Source organism: Cryptotermes secundus, unplaced genomic scaffold, assembly GCF_002891405.2.
Source record: "Cryptotermes secundus unplaced genomic scaffold, Csec_1.0 scaffold970, whole genome shotgun sequence".
In the NCBI taxonomy this organism is placed as follows: Eukaryota; Metazoa; Arthropoda; class Insecta; order Blattodea; family Kalotermitidae; genus Cryptotermes; species Cryptotermes secundus.
Window position 1 is genome coordinate 665,133 of NW_019744131.1, and position 27,555 is coordinate 692,687.

Below are 27,555 nucleotides of genomic sequence, written 5' to 3' on the forward strand. Positions count from 1 at the left end.
AATGAGGATTATTTGAAAATGAACCTAAAACAGCAATTTCAGTAGCTTCATCCATATGAGATTTATGTCAATTTCTGTGGACTACTACTTCCTGCTTCACAGAGGATTTTAATAAAACTAAACTCCATGGTCTGTAGTCCGCAAGCAAACTATACTGACCGAGTGATAGCCACTTGTCAGCGAAGTTAGTGTCAACTTTTGCGGACAGAGGGTGTCACATGGTCAGCACAATGGATCCCCAAGGCCGTTAATCTGTTCTCTAGACCGAAGCCACCATTTCCTTGAAATCGCTCAATTATCCTCATGAGGTTGACTGGACCCCGTTCCAGACACAATACTTCTCAGAAAATCTGGTACCGCTGGGAATTGAACCTGGAAACTCTGGATCTGTAGTCAGGAACTCTTACCACTAGACCACAGAGTCTTCTCAAGATATCTCACTGTGTACAGCTGCTGCAGTGATCTATTTTTTCCACATTCCCCATAGATAAGGAGTATTTCCACCCTTTCATTCTTACTGGATACTATGATTAAAAGTTTTAATATAAGAAGTATTCTCGACAATGCTGAATGATAATTAAACAATCTGCAGCAGTACTGCATAGTGAGTGCTTCCTTATGTCATTGACATTTGAAATATTAATTTCCAAAATATAAATCAATACATGACAATTAAGCCTAATATATGTAGCATGTTGCTACATTCTCATAATCGCAATGATACAGTCAAACAGTTGACTTCTTCTCTAGGAAGGATACATCATAACATCTTCACCGACTTCTCAAATGTAAAATTTCTGTTTCATGTTCAGAAGACCACATGCCTTTTGTGAAACTGAAAGAAAATTAATCACTGACTACTAACGCATACATGGTGCTTGAGCATCACTGGGTTGTACAGAATTGTCTGGTCAAGCAAATCTGAGTTGAGCCAAAACTGGTTTAGTACTGACTGTAGGAAGGGTAAGTTCAAAGTAAGGTGGTATATCACACATAAAAGCATATAATAAGCACTTTCCAACAGGTGCTGCCTAAGGTTGAAGTAGTGCTGACTTCTAACTCAGCACAGCACCATCCTCTGGCCACTTGGACTGATGTTTCTTCCTTATAGCCTTTCACCAGACAACCAAAGTGCAGCCAAAGTGTGACATCAGTGCAACACAGGTATGTGGAGAAATAAAATAACAAAATCATTATAGGTCTCATATGTAGCAGAGTTTATAGAATACAAAAAAAAATAAAAAAATAAAAAACAATACAAGAAAGTTATAAATTATTAAGTCTGAGTAACATAGCACTTAGGATGACCTCAAAAAAGAATGGAAGACTGAGTTGTAATACCTGTAACAGAGCATCTGTGACTCGTATTTTACTGTATAAGTGTGAACCAGTGTTGTTAATAGTTGCCAACAAGTGTTCCACAATTTCATGTTTTGCTGAGGAAGCAGAGTGAAATTCCAGACAGGACAAGCAATATTCCAAAATATGTATCTGCAAACACAAGATAGTCCACATCAAACAACTGCCACAAAGAAGCTAACTCCAGCTGTTGCTGAGTTCATAGTATCCTTCTGTGGTTATTTCCAAGGATATGATGGTGTTTCTGCTTCTTTGCATTTAAAAGTATCTGGTTCAGAACCTAACTGGGAATGACTGTCATATGCCTTATGTGCTTTTCTTTAGGTCACTGGTCAGTAAAACTTTCACTTTCCTTGAGTAATGTTCAAATAAGTTTACAATTATGGTTCTCACTTACTTCTGTGAGGCAGTTCTTCACCCACAGCCCAGCCACACAATGCAGTGGCAACAAATGTTAATGAATTTGCAACAGGTACAGCTAGTGTAAGATCTGAAAGTAAAATTATGTACAATGACTCAGAACTGTTCAAAACTATTGCACAACTGAGGCAGAGAAATTATGGTGGGAGGACACAAGGCACAGGTGTACAGACATCACAGTGTTGTTCTTTCTTGATGACTTTAACTGAGAAATTCTTCTCATTTCCCAGTCCTGATAAGCATTTAACATCATGAATATAACTAGGTAATAGGGCTGCATGTGAAGGCTTAATAGTACAGGGTGAATCGTATAGAACTGGCCCGATGAATTCGCTAATAATTCCGCAGGTGATGCATATAACCGCTCACAATTACGACACAACAAACTTTGGGCCGTGCTGAGTCAAATGGTGTGTGCATGATCCTGCAAGTTGCAGCCCTTATGCTGCAAGGTCAAGGACAATTCCAAAACGTGTCTGCAGTACACAGGCGACAGTCATGGAGTACACTGTTGAACAGCAAGTGTTTCTCGTGTGCATCTACTGGGTGACAGGCTCGATTGCGAATATATAATTGGAATTCAGGAGGAAGTATGGAGTTCGCACGAAGCCAGCGAAATCGACTATAGTCCTTGGCTCAGAAATTGGAAAGGACAGGGACACTTTAAAGTGAACGTGGTAAAAACCGCCCAGAAATGACAGAAGAAACAATTGCAATTGTGCAGGACACGTTACTGCAGTCTCCCAAGAAATCATTACGACTGGGTATTCTTATTCAACGTATCAACGGGCTGCAAAGAACGTGAATCTTCGTCCCTACAAGATCACCAGTGTTCAGGAATTGGGTGATGTTGATAAAGATAAACGGGTATGGTACGGTTTATGGTTTCAGGAATTCGTGCATGATAACCCCAGAATTTTGGATATCACTTGGTTTAATGATGAAGCATGGTTCCACCTATCAGGATATGCAAACGCACAAAATTCCAGGATCTGGGCATCTGAAAACCCACATGAGATTGCTGAATCACCACTACACCCACAAAAAATGTGTGTGTGGTGCGTCATTTCTGGTTTACGAATCATTGGACCGATCTTCTTTGACGTGACCGTGGACAGCACCTTATACTGCCGTATTTTTTACGATTTTGTGCAGCAGCCGGATGATGTGGAACTTACACAGGGTTATTTTCAGCAGGATTCAGCGACGTGCCACACGTCCAACATGTCCATGGAACTGATAGAGAGCTTCTTCCCCAATCGCGTCATCTCTAAAAAGATGTGGCCCCCAAAATCCCCCGACCTTATCAGGCTGGATTTTTTTCTCTGGGGTTTACTGTAGGACAGGGTGTATGCAAACAAACCGCATACGTTACAGGATTTAAAGGACAACATTTCGGCTGAAATCAGGAACATCACTGAAGAAACACTGCAGAGAGTCACGGAGAATATGCAAACATGGGTGGAGGCCTGCCTACTTGAAAACGGCGGACACTTTCAACACCTTCTCTGATCACGGCATACAATCCAAGATAAGATATGTGTAAATTACTTTAATATCTGTATGGTATATTTTATATTACGGCTCATTTCACGGGGCCAGTTCTATATGAATCACCCTGTATAATAGTAATAGTAACTGTAACTGAGACAGCATGAACTGGATAGAGGTAGAGCAGCCAGATGTAGTAATGGGTGGATCCAATTGGCTAAGATTGGAGCTGAATATCCGTTCATAGGACCTGAACCAGCCTGTGACATCTCTATAGGAGTTGCCAGAAAGGCAATCAGGGACAGGAAAAATATGAAGCACAAAAAATACTGGGGATCCTTGATTGGACTCAGGCAAGCAAAGGGACTCATATGAGGACCCTCTGCTAAAAGAGCGAAGGAACTGTTGAAGTTAAACACGAACCAGCCACGATGGGTGGTGGGACTACGTACAGGGCACTGTCACCTTAAAGGACACCTCTTCAAACTGGGACTAAGTGATAGTCCCACTTGTGAGAGGTGCCAAGAAGAAAATGAAACAGCCACACATATCCTGTGTCAATGTGAGGCCTTAGATTATTTAAGATTACGTTACTTGGGTCAATACTTTATGGAACCAAGTGACTATTTTGACGCCCCCATGTACAAAATCCTGCACTTCAAATGAAGTGCAGGATTGCTAAGGGGTTAATCAAAAGGGGAAGTACAATAGACCACTGTAGGTCGCGGTGCAAGGGCCGAGAAGGCCCACCCCTTATACATTCATTCATTGGGTGGATCCACAAAACAGTGCCAAATTGTCAATTAAGGCCGAGGGCACTGCTGTGTCTTTATGTCTGACTGGAAGTTCTCCATGGTGAAGCACAGCAGGAAGTACGTGTGTCAAATGGGATAGGGCAACTACACATTCTACAGAACTTCTAAGCTTTACTTTTTCTCCTGTTGTAGCAGAACATGGGTGATCTACATATACTTTTCCACCCTGAAGAGCCAAGCAAAAGAGACTGCTTGCTTGATTCACTTGACTCTTAATAATTTGTAACTACAAACAGTTATAACACTGTGTAAGATTTGAGGCTTTCACGGCGGTGACTATGAAGAAAGCAGTCTTCTGGGATTTGGCACCGTGTATATGTGGTGTTAACCGATGTTTCGGAGGAACGTAAAAGCAGACTTTACCGGTTCTCACGGTCTCTTCGCTTACAGATTTCTTATATTTTTTCTTCTACCCTGAAGATGGAGGCGATACGTTCCTCCAAAACATCGGTTAACACCACATATACACGGTGCCAAATCCCAGAAGACTGCTTTCTTCAGTTATAACACTATCACTAATCTACCAACTTAAAAAATCAATACTGCAAACACTAAGTCTCAGTCTGTTATGCCTTGACTAGGCATCCCTAGGTTACATCTGCTAACCATAGAAGTTCTTCTGCTTCTGTGCTCACGTCCTCATTGGATGATGTCTTGTTTGCAATTCCCTCTCAACTGTTACATACAGGATCACTAGCCATCACTGACTACTCGCTGGTTATCTCAGGCTACCACTCACTATCAGCTTCTCAAAGGCTGTAATTATAAAACTTCAGCATGGACCACAAAGTAAACATCATTCCCAACAATCTCTTCTCTTGTTGTGCCTGTATCTGTTGCTGTGGATATATGTTTATCGAGTCATTACCAAGCAAAAGCTGTCTTCATCAGTGATCATGTCACACTATAATGTCCTTAACTCTCTGTTTACCAATACAAACATTACAACTATCCAGTGACAGTATAATAATTTGTATCTATTGCATCAACATGCTTCTATTTATAAAATTATTATTTAACATAACTGCTATGCCTGAGAAGGCTTGTCTTTCTTGTGGTACTCCACTGTAACAAGGTACAAAATGTTCCAAGGATGGTTCTTTTCAGCTTATTTTTATTTTCTGAAATCATGCTCTGCTTGCACTTTTCAAAGTTCATTCTCTAATTTTTCTTCCTTGTTACTGATCCAGGCTACGGCTCACACTGAAACGTGAAGTTGTGCTGAAATGCCTTTCTGCTTAACTTTCTTCACTGTTCTGGCCATCATTTTTGTTTTCTGCAGCTTCTGAGGTATCAGTCAGATCTCACACGGTCATGCCACCATCATGCATGGCAAGTCTAGTGATGAGGCTGACATTTCTCTGCCTCCAGCCTTGCAGGGGTTTCATCCAGCTGCCTATGATCTGGAGATACAATGCTGTTAGTAGTCACCCAATCTGGGTGAAAACACTGCCATGGTGTAGGTTGTTACTGTTCACTTCTCTCAACTCTTAGACTTCCCCAGTGTAGTTCTCTGGATCCTGACACTGGGTTCTCTCCACCACAACAAGAAGGTAATAACCCAAAGGATGGTACATTTAATTTTTTTATACTTATGGCAATATTACATCTAAATGTAAAGCTAATATTACATTTAATTTTTGATATTTATGGCAATATTTTATTTAAACATATGTTTAAACAATAACATGTATAATTGATGGGCCCAGTATCATCTCTTTCATACCTGTATTAGTGTTCCTCATATGTTGGAAAATTATGTTTAATCAAAGTGATGCCATGTAACTATTATATAAATAGTTACTGTAAATAAAGAACTTAACAGTTAACTTAAAAAACTGGTGCCATTGAATGCCAATGTACCAGACAAACCCTGTCAATATGGATCTATCTTATTTGACAACTTTCACAGTCAAAACTGGATAAAAGTTGGATTATGCCCACACTCCAACAGTGGTCCAGATATGTTATTATACTGTACATCTACTCAGCCAGCCATTATCTTCATTTATCATCTAGGTATCTTGCTGGTGGCAGAGCAGCTTCAGATTCAACTTCTATACATTTACCATCTCATCTTTTCTTTTGAATACGGTTTTGTTGGATGTTTAACAAGCAAAATGTTATCAGGATGATACAAAAGAGCTTACCTGAAGTTCTTAATGTGATATAATACAGCACAGATCCAAACTGGTTTAAGATGAATGGCAACAAGTACTGCAAAGAAGAGCAGAGTTTTCTCTAAGAAAGGCACTCTTCTTTTCCTATTAATATATATAATTATCAAATTCCTTGAACAATTTATGGCAAAATTACTTTCCGCATACGTTCCTTTCAGTAGGCTTGTCAGATCAATATTGTGCGTGTGTGCGCCTGCCTCCCCTTTCAACTTGTCAATTTTCACAAACTTTGCTATGACTGTTATGCTGTTAGAAGCTACCCTCAATGTGACACTTTTTAAGTCCCAATAACCAGCATTAACATAGATGAACTGTGCATATGCACAATGCAAGTAAATCTAGCACCACTAGCACCACTTACTTAAGGACCTCGAGAAAAAAATTAAACTTTTGTTCATGTAAGCATATAGAAATTTTCTTTAGCTTTAATTTTATGGTGATAACTAATGAATCACTGAAGCAAGGTGCATGAAATGTGGTGTGCAGACACACCATAAACATATTTACACAGTAAATACTATGATCACAGTGATGATGTGACACTTGAAGTTATATCAACAAATTTAATGTCAACAGAATCTCCATTTAAGTAACATATTCTTGACAAAAATAGAACAATAGTGACAGATTTCTGGATTAGAAATATATGCGGTAGGAAAGTAAGCTTTACAAGTTCTGTTCAGAATTTTATAAATAATCCACAGCATTACCAAGAAGCAGCCTATACTACATAATATTTGAACATAACAGTAACTCTCTGGTAGTTGTTAAGTTACAATGACAGCACACCCAAAATATTTAAATTTAATAAATGAATATCATAAAATTCTATGGGTATTCATTTCCAAAATTCAAGTTACAGTATATTCTCCTCTATTTAATAAACTTAAATACTACTACAAGAAGCAAAATATAAATAATTATGTTCTTAATAATGAAGTTTAAATATTTACTATGTCAGATTTGCATTTCTCTCAGCATTAACTTCTGGGATGTGATCCCACACTGTCTGGTAGTTGGTTGATATTAAAAAAAAAGAAAAACACTGGCAAACTTCTACCAGACTACGCAGCATCAAACACTGTTAAAGAAGCCAATGAGAAATTACAGAGGGACATAGAGAGAAGTGTCAAAGACGAAATGAGTAAATTGAAAGAAGTTCGCTTTGAGGATAAGAGATTGACAGAAAAATTTGAAAGGCGAAACATTATATTAAGTAAATGCCTTCATGATAAATTGCAACATGAATCTGCTAGGATGGGCAAATTAGTGCAACAGGTTAGGGAAGACAATGAAAGAGAGCTCGTAGCAGTAAAGAAATAGATAATAAGATAGAATCACATGTGCTAAAAACAACGGAGCTAACTAGTGAGTTAGGAAACCAAATGATCTTAAATAAAGAATTTGCTGCTAAAGAAGTCATTGAGATGAAAGAGGCAATCAAATTTGTGCAAACTGAAATGGTCATCAGTGCGAAAACTTGGCAGAAAGAAGCCGAAGCGAAGGTCCAAAATTTAAATGTAGAATTTCTGAAATTGCAGTCTAGGAATAAAGGTCATTTCAGTCAATTAAATAGTGAAGTAAATGCTATTAAATTACAATTATTTGGTTGTACAACGGTTCAGTGTAGCCTTACCTCATTGCCTCCAAATGACAATGCTAGTACTGATCCTGGCCAATCTTCTTCTGAGTCTGTGCACATCAATTCTAACACAATTGAGAATGTAAGGATCACTCACGGAGTACCGTGTAATTGTAATGAGAGTATGCATGCTAATGTGTCTGATTCAAGGGGCCTGCTTGTGAGCAGTAATGTAAGTCCTGCCAGCTCATGGCAGCTGTTTGAACCCCACTGAACTTTCCTTGCCGTACTCTGATGACCGTAGTAAAATTAATGCCATGTACCACCTCAAACAGTTGGATGAATATTTCGCTCTAAAAGGTGTGCCAAAAGAAATGCAACTCGTGATCGCTTTGTGTTCCGTAACTGACCCGACAGCCAAGGACTGAGTTTCAGAGGCGTCACAAACATTGAATGATTACAGTCAGTTCAAATCAGCATTCGCTGAGGCTTCCTGGAATCAGGTCACTCAGGGTAATGTAGAAAGTCGATCTACCAAGATAAGTACAACAAGCAAAGTGGGTTAACGCTATCAGGGCATTTTCTGAATATCGCGGTATTAGGGTCTTATTTGCAGCCGAAAATGTCAGATGTTGAATTGATTAATGCATTAATGAGCCATTTTGCTTTGCATATCCAACGAAGCTTTGCCTCCGTTCAAGTAATTTCAATTAAAGATGCGATCAATTCCTGCAACGGCTCAAATCAATAGAAGGGAACAACATTTACCAAGACTCGAACCATGTACCTAAATCCCAAGAAACTCAGAATCCCCATGGACTTCAGCCTTATCATGGATACAATAGATCTAAAGGGAACAGTAACTTCATAAGGCAAACTTTTGTTTCACGTCCAAATGAGTATAATCAGCGAGGACAATACTGGCGAGGAAACAGAGTATACTCTGAGCAAAATTATGGGAGACGCAGAGAAGGTGACCATCAGTCTTCCTCAGTGAACTGACAGATATTAGACCCCAATGCACCTCCTTATTCAGGCCAAGTTGTCCGAAACAACAGAACAGATAATGTGACTGATAATGGAAACAACAGATGTTAGGAAAACTAGAAATGGGATCAGTTGCAGACCAGAACTTGAGCCTGACTGAAACGTGAACACAAGGTCCTCAGGCCCAGAACTTTTCTGACAATGATGCATATAAATTTAACTCTTCAGACATGGGTGAGTTAACTGTCTTCTACATAAACGAAGCAAATTTGAATTATTGCCCTTGTGTAGAAGTTAGATTTGATGACCAGGCAGTAGATTGCTATATTGACAGCAGATCTGAAGTGTCCGTGATTTCTGAGAAAATGTATGATCAATTAGTATTGAAAGGGTTGCCAATGTATGAGATCAGAAATAATAACGTGGTCATCACAGCATTTGGTAACAGGACAAAACGGCTTAAGAAGCAGGTATACTTGGAACTTTCTATTGGACAGGATGTGTTTGAAAATGTGTTCTTAGTGTCTCCTCAGTTAATTGGCTCAGTCATTATCGGGTGTGACTTTGCAAGAGACTGTGGGCTGATCATAGATTTCAGTGATGAATGTATCAAGTATAAGTGGGACAGAATTTTGATAAAACGAGGATTTAGCCAAAGGAGAAGAGCTGAGGTAGATGACAGTAGTTCTTTGCCACATGAGTGTATACTGAACGACACTTTCCCGAGATCAGTGACCCCCGAAAGCCATATACTGCCAGTGAGTGAGAGCCACTTACAACTGTTTGAAGCAGTTTTGAGGGATCCCATAGTAACAACAGTGTGGAAGGAACCAATATTTGTGAAAAAATGGGAAAAGTCCCAGCAGGTTGCAAATGCCTTGCTACTAAAAGGAGTAAATGAAGCAGTTATGTCAGGGTGTGAGACCCACGCGAGCATGTCCAATGATGACAGGAGTAAAGATGATGAGTTTATTGACAAAGATGAAGTTCGAGTTATTAGCTGAATAAATGGAAGGTTTTATAATGCAGAAGAAGAGGATGATTTTGAGAAGCGGAGGCATAATGATCGTAAAAGGTTAGGAGGGACCCCAATAAATGAAGTTCATATCCACAAATCTAACGATGACACTCCAGACTGTAGAACTATTTCTCCTACTGAGATGTCTACTTTGATTTATAAGAACCAGAATCTGTCCTTGTCAGAAAAAGAAAATTTAATTAGTCTGATGATGAAATACAGAGATAGCTTAACTTCGAAGCCAGGGAAATGTACTCTGATGGAGTATAACTTTAATTTAACAGACAAGTGCCCAGTTATGAGCCATTCCCACATAATACCTTTTGCTGTACACCCTGTAATTAGGAAACAGATTTGTCAGATGATTAAGGATGATATACTGGAGATATCAGAATCCCCATATATAAACCCTGTAATGATAGTGCACAGAGAAGGGAAGGAGATCAGACTTTGTATTGACGCTTGCCATGTCAACAAAGTTACCATCCCAGACCATGAGAGAGCCCCACCTCTGCACGAGTTGCTCCAAAGATTTCATGGAACTAAATTCATGACTTCTCTGGATCTCAGTAAGGCATTTCTTCAGCTGCCATTGAAGAAGTCATCACGCCCTTATACAGCATTTTTGTTCAAGTCAACCACATACCAGTATAAGAGAGCGCTGTATGGTTTTGGGAATTCCTTGTCTGGTTTTGTAAGGACACTGAAGTTACCACTGGGCAGTTCATCGTTTATTACATAGATGATATTTTAATTCATTCAAGAAGCTTCGATGAACACTTAAGACACACAGACAATCATGCACAAACTTACCAAGGCCGGTTTTACTGTCATGGCAAAATGTCAGTTTTGCCAGACAGAGGTGACATTTCTAGGGCACAGAATAACACAGACTGGTGTATCGGCTGATCCTGCTCGAGTGGAAGCCATTTCAAATTATCCTCCTCCATGCAATCAAAAACAACTGAGGCAGTTTCCTTGGGACTTGCAATTTTCATCACCGCTTTATCATGAATTATGCTGATTACATAGTCCCACTTCTGCCATCATTGAAAAGGGGAAAAAGATGGAAGTGGACACCACACTCACAGGTAGCTTTTGAGAATCTCTGTGCTCAATTTGCGCCAAGCATACACCCGATCCACCCCAATGAGGAGTTGCCATATGAACTGTATATGGATGCCAGCAAGTTCGGCATTAGCGGTATCCTAACTCAAATGAATAACAAAAGGGAGAAGCATATAGTGTGCACTGCTTCTAGAGTACTTGCTTCAGTAGAATAAAGGTACTCTACTTGCAAGCAGGAACTACTAGCCATAGTTTACGCACTACAGAAGTTTAGACTGTATGTCTTTGGACATAAGATTAAGGTACCCTCAGATAAAAAGGCATTAACTTTCCTAAAGAAATTTGCACTGACATCCAGCAGAATCACCCATTGGATTTTACAGTTACAAGAGTATGATCTAGAAATTGTGCATATATGAGGTATAGACAATTTTTTCACCGACATAATGAGTAGGAATCTAGTTGGTCTAAGCCAAAAACAGCTATGCCAGATGAAGCAGCCCAAAGATATTCTAGTCGCCTCTATAAATTTACATTTAGATATACTAATCAAAGAAGACTTAAAGAAATTAGCAAACTTTCAAGCCCGTGACCATAGGATCAAGGGAATAAAGCTGAAATTGGCTATACAACCGATTCTGAGTGAGAAATGTTCACTCCAAGGGGACATCCCCTATTGTAAAGACAATAAATTTCATACCTATTGGAGGCCTTACCTTCTCACCGGACTAGAAGATAAGGTTATAAACTTCGTGCATACACTATCAAGGCACCAAGGGGCTGATAACTGTATAGCACAGATAAAACACTCTATGTCAGAAATCTCGGTAGAAAGATGAGAAAGTTTATCTAGCATTGTGATATGTGCCAATGTGTGTTATGAAATATTATGTGTTATGAAATGTGCAGTTATGAAATAGAAGCCAGGGCCCACTTGCCTTCACAGATGGGAGAATTACTGTCTATAGATTTGTACGGCCCTTTGCCTACAGGACGTGGAGGTGTGAACTACATCTTTCTGTGCCTCAACGTATTTACAAAACATGTGAAGCTTTATGTGCTTTGCGCCACCATAACTAAGTCTAGTCTTAATAGACTTGTAGACCATTACTTTCACAATGTAATCCAATCATTAATGACCATGGTAGTCAGTTTTCAAGCCCACTGTGGAATAAAATACTTTCAAATCTGGGCGTTTCAGTGAAATTTTTTCGGATACATCACTCTCAAAGCAATCCAAGTGAGAGACAGATGTAAGAAATTTCAAAATTCAGCAGGATTTACTGCAATATCACTCAGAAGAAATGGCCTGAGTTGATTACACAAATCAAACAATGGTTAACCTTTAAACGACTAAAGACAACATATGTTGTCGCAGATAGTAAAGGCAGCGGTACGAATGACGCCATGTGGTGTCGCAAAGTCCGCGCGTTCGGACGTTATTTGAAATACATTTTTAAGGTAGAAAATAATGTCCTACTTATATAATTTTTGGCCACCATCTGCACGGAGTGTCTGTCTTCCCACCTGCGTCATCTGCTGGAATGTTGCCTTCGTGTGGAATTCTAAAAAAATCCGGAAATGCAGAGTCCGATTTCGCACTTCACGAACTTTGTGCGGACGGTCTTTCGTTTCCCACGCGAAAAGCACACACGACACCTCAATTGCGAAGTAGAGGAAGTCGGCCAGTGATGTGGTTTGGCCTTCTATAATCGAGATATCTCCGATAAAACGGCAGGGGTTCGACTCCTGGTCGCACAGTCCGCGCGTGCTAACTTTACCTGAAATACAAGTTTAACGTAAAAAATAATTTTGTACTTACGTAATTTGTGGCCACCATCTGCATGAAGCGTCTGTCTTCCCACCTGCCTCATCTACCGGAATGTGGCCTTCGTGTGGTATTCTTGGAAACATCCGGAAATGCACAGTCCGATGTCGCACCTGACGCACTTTGTCCGGACGGTTCTTCGTATCCCACGCGAAGAACACTCACGACATCTCAACTTCGAAGTAGAGGAAGTCGGCCAATGTTGTGTTGTGACCTCCCCTATTCGAGATGGCTCCGATCTAACAGCCGGGGGTCGACCCCTGGGCCGTTGAGGGCGAGGTGGACCCCTTCCAGCGAGCTCCAGCATGTTCCGCACAAGGGCGAGACGAAAATCTCTGTGTGACAATTTCGCGCCACAGGATGACAACAGGATATAACTGTTCAGAATCGTCAGATCCAGGAGATGGAAAAATAGTTTATTTGTCCATTTCCAGGTCCGACGACAGATGCCATAACTGTTTGCCATCCTGTCCGCCTTGTCCACATAACCCATGTGCTTGTTGTAGTCAGCAACAACAGCTGGTTTTGTGGCATTTCCATGCTCACCACAGAAATTGCCTTCTGCTGGAGGAGAGTGCATATTTGTCAGCATGTAAACGTCACGTTTGTCCTTCCAAACTAGAGCTGTCATGTTCTGTCTCACCCTAACACGAATGTCCCCTTTCCTAAGTCGAAACTGTCTTCGTCGAAAATCGTCAGGCAAGCCCTTCCGATTAGGTCTGACTGTCCCACAGCACGTTATCTTCTTTGTCATCAGTTCGTCAAACAAGTCGGGCGAAGAAAAGAAATTGTCCATGTACAGTTTGTGACCTACGCCCTCAATACGCCTGCACAGGTCCCTAACTGTAGCATGTGTCGCTGTCACGTCTCGGTCGGCACGTGTCCTGTCTTTTCCTAGGTAAACTTTCATGTCATACGTATACCCAGCGGCGTCACAAATTTTGAAAATTTTGATTCCGAAACGTTTGTGTTTCTTCGGAATGTACTGCTTAAAAATCACCCTCCCTTTGTATTTTACAATTATTTCGTCAATGGCCAAATGTTCGGAAGGGTTATAATATTTTTCAAATGCGTCATTGAGAGTGTCGAAGATGGTCCGAATTTTCCATAGTCGGTCATAACTGTCGTCATTCCTGTCAATTTCTGTCCTGTTGTCTGCAAAATGTAGAAAACGAAGAATATGAAGAAATCGGTCGCGTTTCATTGTCTCAGAGTAGAAAGGCGTGGCAAATTGTTTTAGAGTCGACCAGTAGTCCGTTAGTCTGTCTCTAATGTCATGTCCCATTTGAATGATTATTCCTAGAAACAGAAACATCTCGGATTCGGTCACGTCAGGCCGCGGAGAAGGTCCGTCTTGACGTCTGTCTATGTGCTGGTGGTAGTATCTGTTCGTCTCTTCCACCAGCAGATGGATAATCTCTGCGAAATACAGCATGAAAACGCTGAAAGGGGTGGAATCCTTATTTACATGTGGAGCTTCATGGGATTTTAACCCCACAGCTCCACCTGAATATGTATTCACACTCCTCGTGCCACGCTGGTGTGGTGGTCCCCAGGTTGCCGACGAAGATGATTGGTCTTCATCGATATCACTTTCTGATTCGCTACCTTCAACGTCACTCTCAGAATTGTCAGTACAACAATCTGAATCGGTGTCATTGATCAGCTGAAATATGTCGGAATCTTCCAGATGAGATGAAGCCATGGTAAAATCACACTATCACGTAACTAGACAGAACGCTTCCAGTCACAAACTCAGGACTCAGTGTAATGAAACTGTATAAAGAAGTGTAATCTTAGTGTGCAACCCAGCTCGATAAAGCAGCACTGAGTTCATTTCATTCCCCCACTCTCCTCATTCCTATTGAACTACGTCATGTTACGATAAAACTTCAAAGTACTTCGAATGAACCCTTAGAATCACGGACCTATTTCGTTGATAGAATATTCCACACGACACTAGGCCATGTACAAACTTCGACTGCACAATTCCAGGAACTAAGCTCTATTATCGCTTTGTTGATACTACAAACGCAATTGCATAAACAATGTTAGCTTTGATCTATATAAGAACAGTAGGAACGTTATAATGTAGCTGAGAGCGAAGACACTGAGCTTATATTCACTCGTCCACATCCACATTCCGAACTAGGTACGTCACTTGTACTGAGATAAACATGCTAGACACAGCAACTCCAATGTTGCCAAGTGTCTTCATCCACCAGATTGCATTCAGGGGTGTCCAAAACGTATGAATTCTCGCAGAGAAGGAAAAAAATTGGCAAATTTCTTTTTGGAGTCAGTGCAAAAATTTTAACATGTTTTATACAATCTGTAAATTACAATATCTGATTCTATATTCTTTCGAGAAAAAAAAAACAGCGTTTATTTCGTTCGTTTATCACAGAAATTGCAGAAATAGGAGCAAATTTAGTAAATGACTACAGTTTTTACGGATTTCTAATAGCGGCCCTTTAAATAATTCCGTATGGCTGCCCCAACCGGAATTTAAATGCCCGTAGGATAAGCGTTAAACACCTCGGTGAGTGGATCAATTGGCTACATGCCTGTCGAACTTATGTTTGGCCAGCCTAAACCTGATTGTGTTTGAGAAGATATTAAAGAAAACCACAGACCAAACCCAAAAGAGGAAAGCCTGGAACCTAACTCCTTCGTGCATATGCAAAATTGAAACTGAAAGCAGAAGGAAGGAAAACAAGGAGGAAAACCAGATCCACCAACTGGGAACCATAATTAAATGATCATGTTTTAGTGCGAATCCAGCCAGTGTCAGATGCTACGTGTGGTATTACCAGTAAATTTATCTGACATTATGAAGGATCATATGTGATAATAGATGTTCTTTCACCATCAATGTTCGAAATTTCTGACTTAAATGGGAAGGCACATGGGAGACTCAACAAGCAGATATTAAAACCTTACTTGTCTAAATTGAATTAAGTCCATGATTTATTTCAACCGTCTTCCAGTGCATACACTCATCTATCTCACTCCTCTCTCTCGCACTACATGTTTCGGCACAAAAGTGCCATCTTCAGGTGCTTATTCGATTTACGTTAAACTAGTTCACTGCATGTCTTGCCGTCTTCATATTAAAATAACTAAAATATATATTTATCATATATATTGATAAATGTTAAATGTTAAAAATATTAAAATTGTTCAGGATTTTTCATCCCTATGTCATATCTCACTACGCGAGTCACACCTATCCTCTTCTGTCGGAGCACTCTTTCTACTTTCGTGTGTGTATTGTGCTTTGTGTTGTGTCTTGCTCCTGTGACTGCGTGTGTTGAGTATAACACAGGACAGGTCAGAACTCGTTACAACTGCCTTTGAATGACGGACATTATTAGGGAGTTGGCTCGTTCAAACTTCCTTATGGGAGATGGATTGACATGTAATGTCCGCACCATGGAGAATTCAAATTTCTTTTAGGAATTCCCAGCATGGGGTGTGCAAGCCAATCCACGAGGAATCTTTCACCACATTCTGAAGTGTATGGATGTGACCCCTGCTCGCTCCAAAACATAGTTTGTAGATCAAGTAACATGTTATAATTTTAAAGCATAAGCATACAATAAATTAAACACTGTAGTGTGACGGGAGAAAGACGAAAGACCTATAACATATTGTCTGCACTTAATAAGTGTATGAACACTATTCTGGATCAACTCCCAGAATACTGCTTAATTTGGCTTCGCTACCGAGTGTCATGCTAACCAACCCAGCTAGTTTCCCATACCTATATCGACCTTCCTTAGCTTGATCTGTGAGAACAACTTGCAGTGATCATCATACCCTGTCCTAAGGTATATATAGGTGTAGCAGGGATAGCACTATTCCGACTGAACTGATATAACAAAGGCAGGTTGGAAAAGAGCGGTGTTAGTATACACTCCTGTACAGTACTTTTCACACAGCAGTGGATTTAATGTGGGCTGAAGATGTCAAGTTCTGACAAATGTAAACATAAAACTTCAGGTGCTAAGGGTAAAATAATTTAGAAACTTAACAAACGTGAAAAGCTTATTAATTTGGCTGAAGAGTATGGTGTTGGATGTGCTATGATACACGATATCATGATAAATACAGAGAAGATAGGATGTTTTGTGAAAAATACTGACAGTGGCCCTTGTGACAGGCAGACTCTAAAATCTGGTGAATACTCTGAATATGCTCTTTACATTTGGTTCTTACAAGAACGTAATAGACACACTCCTATTTCTGGGGAAATTATTCGAGAGAAGGAAAAAATATTTTTACAAAATGATTACGAAAAAAGATGATTTCAGAGCAAGCGATGGATGGCTAGATACATTTAAAAAGTGATTTGAAATCCATTTTCTAACTACAGCAGGAAAGAAATTATCTTCTGACATCTCAAGATTTTGATCCTTTTGTGAGAAAATTACAAGAAAAAACTGAAGAGGTTCTTGCCCACAAAGTCTTTTGTCCACAAAGCTGAAGAAAATGCAGCCAGGCGCAAAATGTTCAAAGAATGAATTACGTTCATGAATTCTTGACATGCAAATGGCACCCACAAACTTGAAATGTTGGTGGCTGGTAAGGTGGCAAAGCCAAGAGCATTTAAAAACCAAAGTCTTCCAGTCACATACAAAAGCCAAAGCAAGAGAAGTGTTTATTGAATGGTTCCATGAAAGTTTTGAGCCATCAGTAAAAATATTTCTTAAGAAGCAAAATTTACCAGTTAAAGCATTATTAATTTTAGATAATGCTCCTGGACACCTAAGTGAAGAACAGTTAAAATCAGGAGATGGCTTAATACACTTAATGTTCTTACTGCCAAATTGCTTCCCACTTCTACAACCAATGGATCAGTATGTTAATACAGTTTGTTAAGTCACATTTCAAAAAGAGCCTTCTGTACAGTGTAATAAGTCAAAATGATATCATTCAATGTCTGAAACAAATAAACCTCAAGATGTAGTTTTTAATCTCGAATATGCATGGCAAAATGTACCTCCTAAATCCACAATTTCTTCTGGGAAAAGGTTGTGGCCTTCACATTCATTATCCTCCGGTAGGAGTGGACTCACAGGGCCAGAAGAATTGGAAAATGATGGTACAGTCCTAACTTCTGATCTCCAAGAAGCAATAGCCAAACTGTGTTATCTTAAAACCAGGACAATGGATAAAGTCCGAAAACCCAATATTTCTATGTGTTATCGTCAGAATCCTGTAGTAACTACTTGTGTGGAAAAGGCTCATCGGGTCCAACAATTGCTGACATAACTGGCTAGCTGGAGGTGAGGAGGAAAATCTTCAAATAATGACAGATGAAGAGATAATCAAAATGTGCTAGAAGATGATAACAGCAAGAATGAGCAAGAGTCACGTACTCCACCGATTATCCACACAATACAACATGATGACTCCACGAGGACCTTCAACATGTTATAAATGGGCTGAAGGAAACAATGTGCAATGTGAAGACATCCTCACAATGAAAAAATTGTGAGAAAAACTTCTAAAAGAAGCATTTAGAAACAAGAGACAGAAAACTATTGTCATTTTTTTTTCTTCAAAAATGCAGTGAAATGAAGCCTTAAGTACTGAATTAATGGACAAAAATTCACAGTACACATTTATGTATGGAAAATAAATAAATGATAATTCTGAAACTTCTATGTTCTGCAGTATAACTTAGCAAATTTGTTCCGACATTTTCCTGTAATCCATCATTTTCGGTAATTCGGGGGTACCTTGGTCCCCTGTATGTCAGATTACCAAGACTGTATTGTACATTCTACTTCCCCAGGCAAGCTATCCTTTGTATCATCACTTTTATACCTGCAATTGGGGTATCATGCCAATGACTTCCTAGCCCTGCTAGGATTTGATGATCCCTGGCCCCATCTATGTGTGATGTAGTCCCAGACAGGGTGAAAAATATAACACTTTTGTTAAATCTTCACTTGAGCATCAGATGTGTGAAGTTGCAGGCTCAAATACTATGATAACACATCAGAGTACAGCCAAGAATATCACAGTGGTGGAACTGAACTGGCAAATAAAATATACAGCTAGCTAAGTGCATGGCCAACATGTCACAATCAACCACTGATGTTTCTAGATCTACAGTGCTGACCACTAAGAGGGATTACAAAATCTCAGCATAACTACAATATTACACAGAACATCCTACCACTCACATACTCCATCCTCTTATCTTATGTATGAAAAAGCCTCCTCTTATCTTATGTATGAAAAAGCCTGTCTCTAAGAATGCGAGATTTAATTTCCAACCTGCCATCGGCACACAAGGTATTGAATCTCATACAGTAACTGCAATGAAGAATGGGGAGCTGATACATTTTCGACTCCAGCACTCCCTTTCTTGATAAAAGGATTTGTGGCTCCCCAAAGAACACCCACAGCAATTAAACTAAACACAGCATCTGAAAATGAAAACATAATTATATTATTAAGAATGACATTTCAATGTTCTTAGTAATGATGTAAGAACTTGAAAACATAGGACATAATACGTGGTAAGGGGAAAGACTCCCTCTGGTAATAAAACCACAAGATTCAACAATGCCAACATTAAATCTTACAAAGGTCAAGTTTATCCTCCAATTTTTATTATCCCATTTAAATACTGCCATCTGCCTCTTCCATTTTCCAGGTGGTTTACTTTTAAGGAGTCAAACCACAAAAATTGTGTACTCATTCCTTGCTTCTTTTTTCCCATTCCTCCTACACTTAACTCCCATAATAATATCACATCAGCACATTTACCATGTGTGATAACAACAATCATTAAAACTGAGCAGTCTAATTTCTGCCACTGTCCGTGATTTCATCTATAAATTCAAAATTATCCATTATACACAGTAACTTGTCTACCACATCACACCCCGGGTGGCTTGAACGCTGTGTTAAAGCACATGTTTCACTTTCTTCTGAGTATATCATTTTATCATGTTTTTTTTACATCAAATTAGCTACAAGGTATTCTCCTTGCACTGAGTGCTATCTTTTGATGAATGACAACACATACTGCAAGGGTCCAGCTTGTACCTGCACAGTAGTGTTGTGGATATAAGTTTGCAAATTTTAAAAATCTGACTGAAACAGTAAGGTAAAAAGTAGAAAAAAAGTAAAGGTATCACTGTAACAGGCTGTGGAGGCCCATAGGGTTGTGAGATGTTGAGGTTCCCACATTTTCTAGACAATTGGCTCATAGATGACAATAAGGTTGTCAGCCTTTACCCCCAAGAATATTCCTGGTACTCATTTCTATTAGAGGCTGAGTCGACTCCAGGGCTATAGTGCGTCTGGAAGGATTAGGTAAATTGAAAACATCCACCTCATCAAAATTCAATCCTATGGCCATACGGCTTGTAGCATAGGGCCTCAACCAACTATGTTACTGCGTGCCCCCAAACAGTAAGGTATTTATCACAAAATGCAACATGCAGTTCCTAAACCATACACAGTACTGATCTCTTTGCACATTCTCAATCCTCTTGAAATGAAATGTATGACTGCATCATACAAAGGGGACAACCTTTCTATTTCTCAAATTCAGGGAGAACACATACATTTTCCAGTGATGTAAACATATAGTTTTCAAGCGATTTCATTCTCTTAATCTCAGCCAAGCATATTTTTCTCTTCATCTGACAAGATCTTAACACCCAAAGGACTGTTACAATTAGTGTAAGTTACCCTGTGGCAGTAATTTTGCGTTAGTTCACCTGCACATCAGAGCGCCATTGTGCTTCTTCACCTCTGGAATGCATAATTATTAATTGTAGATATGGAACAGAAGCGCTTTCCAAAACTTAGTGATCCTATAGCACTAATATAATTTCAAATATTATTTCAAGAGCTTCAAGAATATTTAAAAACACGAACAGGATGAATCTTAATTACATACCTTAAATATAAGCATTATGTTCTATACTTACAGGCAAGCAGAAATGGTCATATAAATATACTGTCACAACTGCTTCATTAGCAAGTTACAGCAGTCAGAAGTACCACTCACTCAGAGAGATGAGTCCTCCCTGTGAATCTGCCAAATGTGAAGGTACTCAAGAACTTCCCAGCATTTTATGGAAACTGAAGGTTCATTACCGTGTTCACCAGAGCCCTCCACTGGTCCCTATCCTGAGCCAGATCAATCCAATTCACACCATCCCATCCTATCTCTCTAATATCCATTTTTATATTGTCCACCTACCTACATCTTGGTCTTCCCAGTGGTTTCTTTTCTTCTGGCTTTTCCACCAACATCCCACATGAATTCCTTTTCTCCCCATTTGTGCTCCATGCTCTGCCCACCTCATCATCCTCCACGTGATCATTCTAATTATACTTGGAGAAGAGTACAAGTTATGAAGCTCCACATTATGCAGTTTTCTCCAACCTCCTGTCACTTCATCTCTCTTCGGTCCAAATTCTCCTTAACACCCTCTTCTTAAACACCCTCAGTCTATGTTCCTCCCTTAATGTCAGAGAGAAAGTTTCACACACCCATACAGAACCAAAGGCAAAATTATAGTTCTGTATATACTAAATGTTATGTTTTTGGACAGCAGACAAGAAGACAAAAGGTTCTATACTGAATGGTAGCAAGCATTACCAGAGTTCAATCTCCCCTTAATTTTCTCCTGGATCAGGTTTTGATTTGTTATTGTTGTTCCCAAATATCTGAACTGTACAACATTTTCCAAACATATGTTACTTATCCTTATGTCATGATTTTGCCTTGCATTTTGGTAAAAAGAGAGCAACATATACTTCATTTTCTCTGTGTTTACTTCTAGACCAACCTCTTTACTTGCGTCAATTAAAAGTGTTTGCGTTTTTCTTTATGGTATCTATATTATCACCCAGTAGATTCACACCATTGGCATAGGCCAACAGCTGATATGTCCCATTTAATTTCAGTCCCTCCTGGTTTCCTTGGACCTTCTTAATGGCATATTCTAAAGCAGAGTTGAAAAGGAGTGGCAATAAAGCATCTCCTTGTTTTAGACCATTCTGGATAGGAAATTTATCAGACAAATGTTTACCTGCACTTACTTTACTATACGTTTCAGTTAAACACATTTTAATCAACCTAACTAGTTTCATGGGTATCCCAAACTCTATCAGAATATTGTACAATACTTCCCTCCTAACTGAATCATAGGCTTTCATGAAGTCTATGAATAGCTGATGTACTGTCTCATTGTACTCCCATTTTTTCTCCAATATGTGACGAATGCAAAAGATCTGATCTGTAGTTGATCTGTTACGTTGAAACCCACACTGATGCTCCTCAATAATTTCATCTATGTATGGACTTAACCTTGAGAGAAGAATACTGGACAAAATATTGTATGGAGTTGATAGCAGTGATATCCCACAGCAATTACTACAGCGAATTTTATCACCCTTCTTGGTAACTGGTACACTAACAGACACCTTCCACTGATCACACAATTTTTCCTTAGTCTACACAGAATTAACTTGTTTATGGATCTCAGAATATATTTCACTTCCTGCTTGAATAAATCTTACTAGAATTTGATCACTCCCTGGCAATTTATATCTTTTCAACATTGCAATAGCAGTTTCAAACTCAAATGGCCTAGAATCATACACTAATGGGTCAGCTGTATGTATTTCTAACTTCCTGATATCACTGACCCTATGTACATTCAATAACTGAGAGCAGTAGTTCTTCCACCTCTTCAAAATCTTGTGGGACTCTACAAGCAGATCACCACTCTCATCCTTGACTAAGTTACTTCTAGATTGGCAACACCTCATTTATTCCTCTATACAGGTCTCCAATGTACTTGTGCTTACTGTTCATTACATGCTCATCAATTTTGTCTTTCAGATATTCCCTCTTTTTATTCCTGAAATGACTGCTGGTTTCACATCTTATACTGTTCAGATTATCCCAATTTATTTCACTTAGATACTGTGACTACGGCAATTTGGCTTGTTTCCTCTGGTCTAATAATTCTGAGCATCCTTCATCGAACCATGGCTTATGCTTCTTCAGTTCATAATAACCTAGACTGCCTTTGGTAAAATTGTTGATAGTCTCTCTAATAGTTTCCCAAGCTTTATTAACATTCACCTCAGTGTCTAAGTCTTCCAAAGCTGCGAGCCTTTTTGAGATATCAACACGATACTGCTCCTTACCCTCTACCTCATTTAATTTCTTGAGCCTGATCCCCATATGAACTCTGCATTATTTGTTTACTCACCGTGAGTCTTTCCTTAACCCTTGCGACCACCAGGTATTGGTCAGTATCAGAGTCTGCTGTCCTAAAGGACTGGGCACCAAGTATTATTGTGTCCAAAAAGTGTCCGACCTTGGGCCAGGAAAACAAAGTTCTGTATCTGGGTGGTTACAATACCTAATCGCCTTCAAAGTAGGCCCCTTGTGACTCCAAACACTTAGCCCAGCGGTCCTTCCATAGCTGGAAGCAATTCTGGAAGGCTTCTTTTGGAATAGCGTGCAGCTGCGCCATCGCGTTCTGTATTATGTCCTCATGGCTGTCAAAATGGCAGTCTTTTAGCAGTATCTTCAATCTCGGGAACAGCCAGAAATCACAAGGAGCCATGTAAGGAGAGTAGGGAGCCTGGCGAAACTGCGGAATGCCTTGCTTGGCCGGGAAACCCTGGATCAAGTGCGATGAATGAGCTGGGGTGTTGTCATGATGCAGCTGCCAGTTGTGTGCGTCCCTCAGCTCCGGTCTCTTGCGCCGAACTGCATCATGAAGATGGCAAAGGACTTCCTGGTAGTACTCCTTATTGACAGTCTGGCCTAGTGGTAGGTACTCATAATGCACAACTCCCTGGTAATCGAGAAAAACAGTCAGTATCAGCTTCACATTGCTCTGAACCTGTCATGCTCTTTTGCGCCTCGGGGATGGTGGATGCTTCCATTGTTGACACCTGGACCTTGGTTTCTGGGTCATATTCGTACACCCACAACTTGTCACCAGTGACAGTCTTCACGAACTCAGGATCCCTGTTGGCACACTCTAGCATGTCCTGCGCGACCTCAAGGTGGAGTTGTTGCTACTCCGGCAAAAGGAGCTTGGGCACAAATTTTGCTGCCACTCTTCGCATGCCCAAATCATCAGTTAAAATTGTATTTGCGGAACCTCTGCTGATCCCAACCTCATCAGCAACTTCACAGATGGTCAAACGATGGTCCTCCATGATCAGTGTCCACACTTTTTCAATGACATCAGCATTTCAGCTTGTTGACGGTCTCCCGGAACGCTGCTCACTGTCTGCCAACATACGGCCATGTTTAAAGCGGCTGAACCTCTCTTTAATTTGAGTGACCCCCCATTGCATCATTGCCAAAAGCCTGCAGAATTTTGCAAATTGTTTCCACTCGGGTATCCAAAGTTTCTGACAAAACTTAATGCAGTATCGCTGCTCCAAGTGTTCTGTCATCTTGAGCGAAACGAGAATGCGACGAACACGTGTTACACCACTTCGCTATCTGGCAGCCACAGACGCATCCGGCAGTGTTAGTCAGTAAAAAATCATGCATGTGCATGAGACGGCACTCAAGCATATTTGATGTCCGATCATTCAGGGCAGCAGATTGTGATACTGACTATTACTTGGTGGTGGCAAAGGTGGCAGTGAGCTAACAAACAATACACAGAGTTCATATGGAAAGGTTCAATCTCAAGATATTAAACGAGGTAGAGGGTAAAGAGCAGTATTGTGCTGAAATCTCAAATAGGTTAGTGGCTTTGGAAAACTTGGAAACTGAGATGGATATTAATAAAGCTTGGGAAACTATTAAAGAGAATATAAATATGTCTGCCAAAGAGAGTCTAGGTTATTATGAACCAAAGAAGCATAAGCCATGGTTCGATAAAGGATGCTCAAAATTATTAGATCAAAGAGAGCAGACCAAATTGCAATGGTTACAGGATCCAAGAGAGTCAAATGGGAATAATCTGAACAATATAAGATGTGAAACCAGCAGGCACTTCAGGAACAAAAAGAGGGAATATCTGAAGACAAAATTGATGAGCTTGCAATGAACAGTAAGAACAAGAACATTAGAAACCTGTATAGAGGAATAAATCACTTTAACCAACCTAGAAGTAAGTTAGTGAAGTATGAGAATGATGATCTGCTTGCAGATTCCCACAATATTTTGAATATGTGGAAAAACTACTTCTCTCTGTTATTGAATCTACATAGCGTCAGTGATGTCAGGCAGACAGAATCCAGAGAGCTGAGCCATTAATACCTGATCCTAGCCCTTTTGAGGTTGGAATTGCTATTGCAAAATTGAAACGGTATAAATCGCCAGGTATTGATCAAATTCTGGAAGAACTCATTCATGCAGGAGGTGAATTACGTACTACGTTCTAAGATCCACAATCTAATTACTTCTATTTTGAATAAGGAAAAATTGCCAGATCAGGGGGAGGAGTCTATTATTGTACCAGTTACCAAGAAGGGTGATAAAATTCGCTGTAGTAATTGCTGTGGGATATCACTGCTATCAACTCCATACAATATTTTGTCCAATATTCTTCTCTCAAGGTTAAGTCCATACATAGATGAAATTATTGAGGAGCATCAGTGTGGGTTTCAACGTAACAGATCAACTACAGATCAGATCTTTTGCATTCGTCACATATTGGAGAAAAAATGGGAGTACAATGAGACAGTACATCAGCTATTCATAGACTTCATGAAAGCCTATGATTCAGTTAGGAGGGAAGTATTGTACAATATTCTGATAGAGTTTGGGATACCCATGAAACTAGTTAGGTTGATTAAAATGTGTTTAACTGAAACGTATAGTAAAGTAAGTGCAGGTAAACATTTGTCTGATAAATTTCCTATCCAGAATGGTCTAAAACAAGGAGATGCTTTATTGCCACTCCTTTTCAACTCTGCTTTAGAATATGCCATTAAGAAGGTCCAAGGAAACCAGGAGGGACTGAAATTAAATGGGACATATCAGCTGTTGGCCTATGCCAATGGTGTGAATCTACTGGGTGATAATATAGATACCATAAAGAAAAACGCAAACACTTTTAATTGACGCAAGTAAAGAGGTTGGTCTAGAAGTAAACACAGAGAAAATGAAGTATATGTTGCTCTCTTTTTACCAAAATGCAAGGCAAAATCATGACATAAGGATAAGTAACATATGTTTGGAAAATGTTGTACAGTTCAGATATTTGGGAACAACAATAACAAATCAAAACCTGATCCAGGAGAAAATTAAGGGGAGATTGAACTCTGGTAATGCTTGCTACCATTCAGTATAGAACCTTTTGTCTTCTTGTCTGCTGTCCAAAAACATAACATTTAGTATATACAGAACTATAATTTTGCCTTTGGTTCTGTATGGGTGTGTGAAACTTTCTCTCTGACATTAAGGGAGGAACATAGACTGAGGGTGTTTAAGAAGAGGGTGTTAAGGAGAATTTGGACCGAAGAGAGATGAAGTGACAGGAGGTTGGAGAAAACTGCATAATGTGGAGCTTCATAACTTGTACTCTTCTCCAAGTATAATTAGAATGATCACGTTGAGGATGATGAGGTGGGCAGGGCATGGAGCACAAATGGGGAGAAAAGGAATTCATGTGGGATGTTGGTGGAAAAGCCAGAAGAAAAGAAACCACTGGGAAGACCAAGATGTAGGTAGGTGGACAATATAAAAATGGATATTAGAGAGATAGGATGGGATGGTGTGAATTGGATTGATCTGGCTCAGGATAGGGACCAGTGGAGGGCTCTGGTGAACACGGTAATGAACTATCAGGTTCCATAAAATGCTGGGAAGTTCTTGAGTACCTTCATATTTGGCAGATTCACAAGAAGAGCTCAGCTCCATGAGTAAGTAAGTAAACAAAATCTGTATTCAAGTGAGGTATTCTTCCAAAGATGACAACAATAATACTAAAAATAATCTGCTGCACAACTGCAAGAAATAAAAGTCTAATTAGGCAAAGCCTAGATCTTATGACCCTCTTTGCATAAGACCAGGACCCTAGTCCATTAGCAAAACCAAATATAATTGCCAGATCATAAAATTAAGTTATCCAGATAAGATACTATTAACTCAAGATTTATAGGACTAGGAAGTACGCCGTAGGAAAACAGGTTTGCTTAGTTCTACCCCATAATCTCTTTATATCGTTCTGTTTCTAAACCTAATATGTCTATGTAATTAAACCTGTTATTAGTGTCAATTTTATGGAGTCACAATTTAGTGCGTTTCGCTGCCTCTGAACTCCCGTTACGTTGAACATCAGATATTACGTATATTCTGTATTCTCCTTCATAACTGTGGTAAAAGTATCATTAAGAACCTAGAACTCACCTAACATAATGTTACACTTTCAATATTTGCCACATAGGCTGTGTTAACTACAACAAAGTTCCTTGTTCCTTACTACAGTATATCAAATATCATTAAAAAAATAAACATAGCTCCTCTCTTTGCTTAAAAACAAAATTTATGTTGTATTATTGTGAAGAACGCACTTCGCTTCACCACTATTAAAGTTTCATTTAATTCACTTAGCAAATTCCTATTGGATTTCACACTCTCTAAGGGATTTAATCGGTGGACTTGCCTCATCGTACTTTCTGCCCTTTCATGTTCAATCATTTTCGCAGGGTGTGTGGATAGCGTTCATTATATATCGAAATCGACTTCGATTACAGCCACCAGTAATTTACCGCCTTTTCTACGTTATGCATTTATGCTCATATCCGTGAACAGGACTGCCAAATGAAACTAACGC

The 27,555-nt window shown here is 39.6% G+C and overlaps 1 protein-coding gene across 4 annotated transcripts; it reads right to left on the minus strand.

Moving 5' to 3' along the window:
* Positions 1-347: 347 nt before the first annotated feature.
* On the minus strand, positions 348-27,418 carry LOC111874556 (transmembrane protein 234 homolog). 4 transcript variants are annotated; one of them, XR_004514121.1, is made up of 6 exons: positions 27,129-27,418; positions 19,040-19,191; positions 6,236-6,302; positions 1,757-1,849; positions 1,342-1,491; positions 348-835 (listed from the first exon to the last, which is right to left on the minus strand). XR_004514121.1 is itself a non-coding variant. In XM_023870146.2 (5 exons), exons 1-5 carry the CDS (start codon positions 27,133-27,135, stop codon positions 1,427-1,429), a joined length of 384 nt encoding a protein of 127 aa, XP_023725914.1. In that variant the 5' UTR covers positions 27,136-27,418; the 3' UTR covers positions 1,194-1,426. The 4 variants fall into 4 exon arrangements, 1 of the variants encoding a protein (XP_023725914.1); XR_002844580.2 differs by having other exon boundaries at positions 348-1,112; XR_002844581.2 differs by lacking the exon at positions 27,129-27,418 and adding an exon at positions 7,902-7,972 and having other exon boundaries at positions 348-1,112; positions 19,040-19,126.
* Between the last annotated feature and the right edge of the window lie 137 nt (positions 27,419-27,555).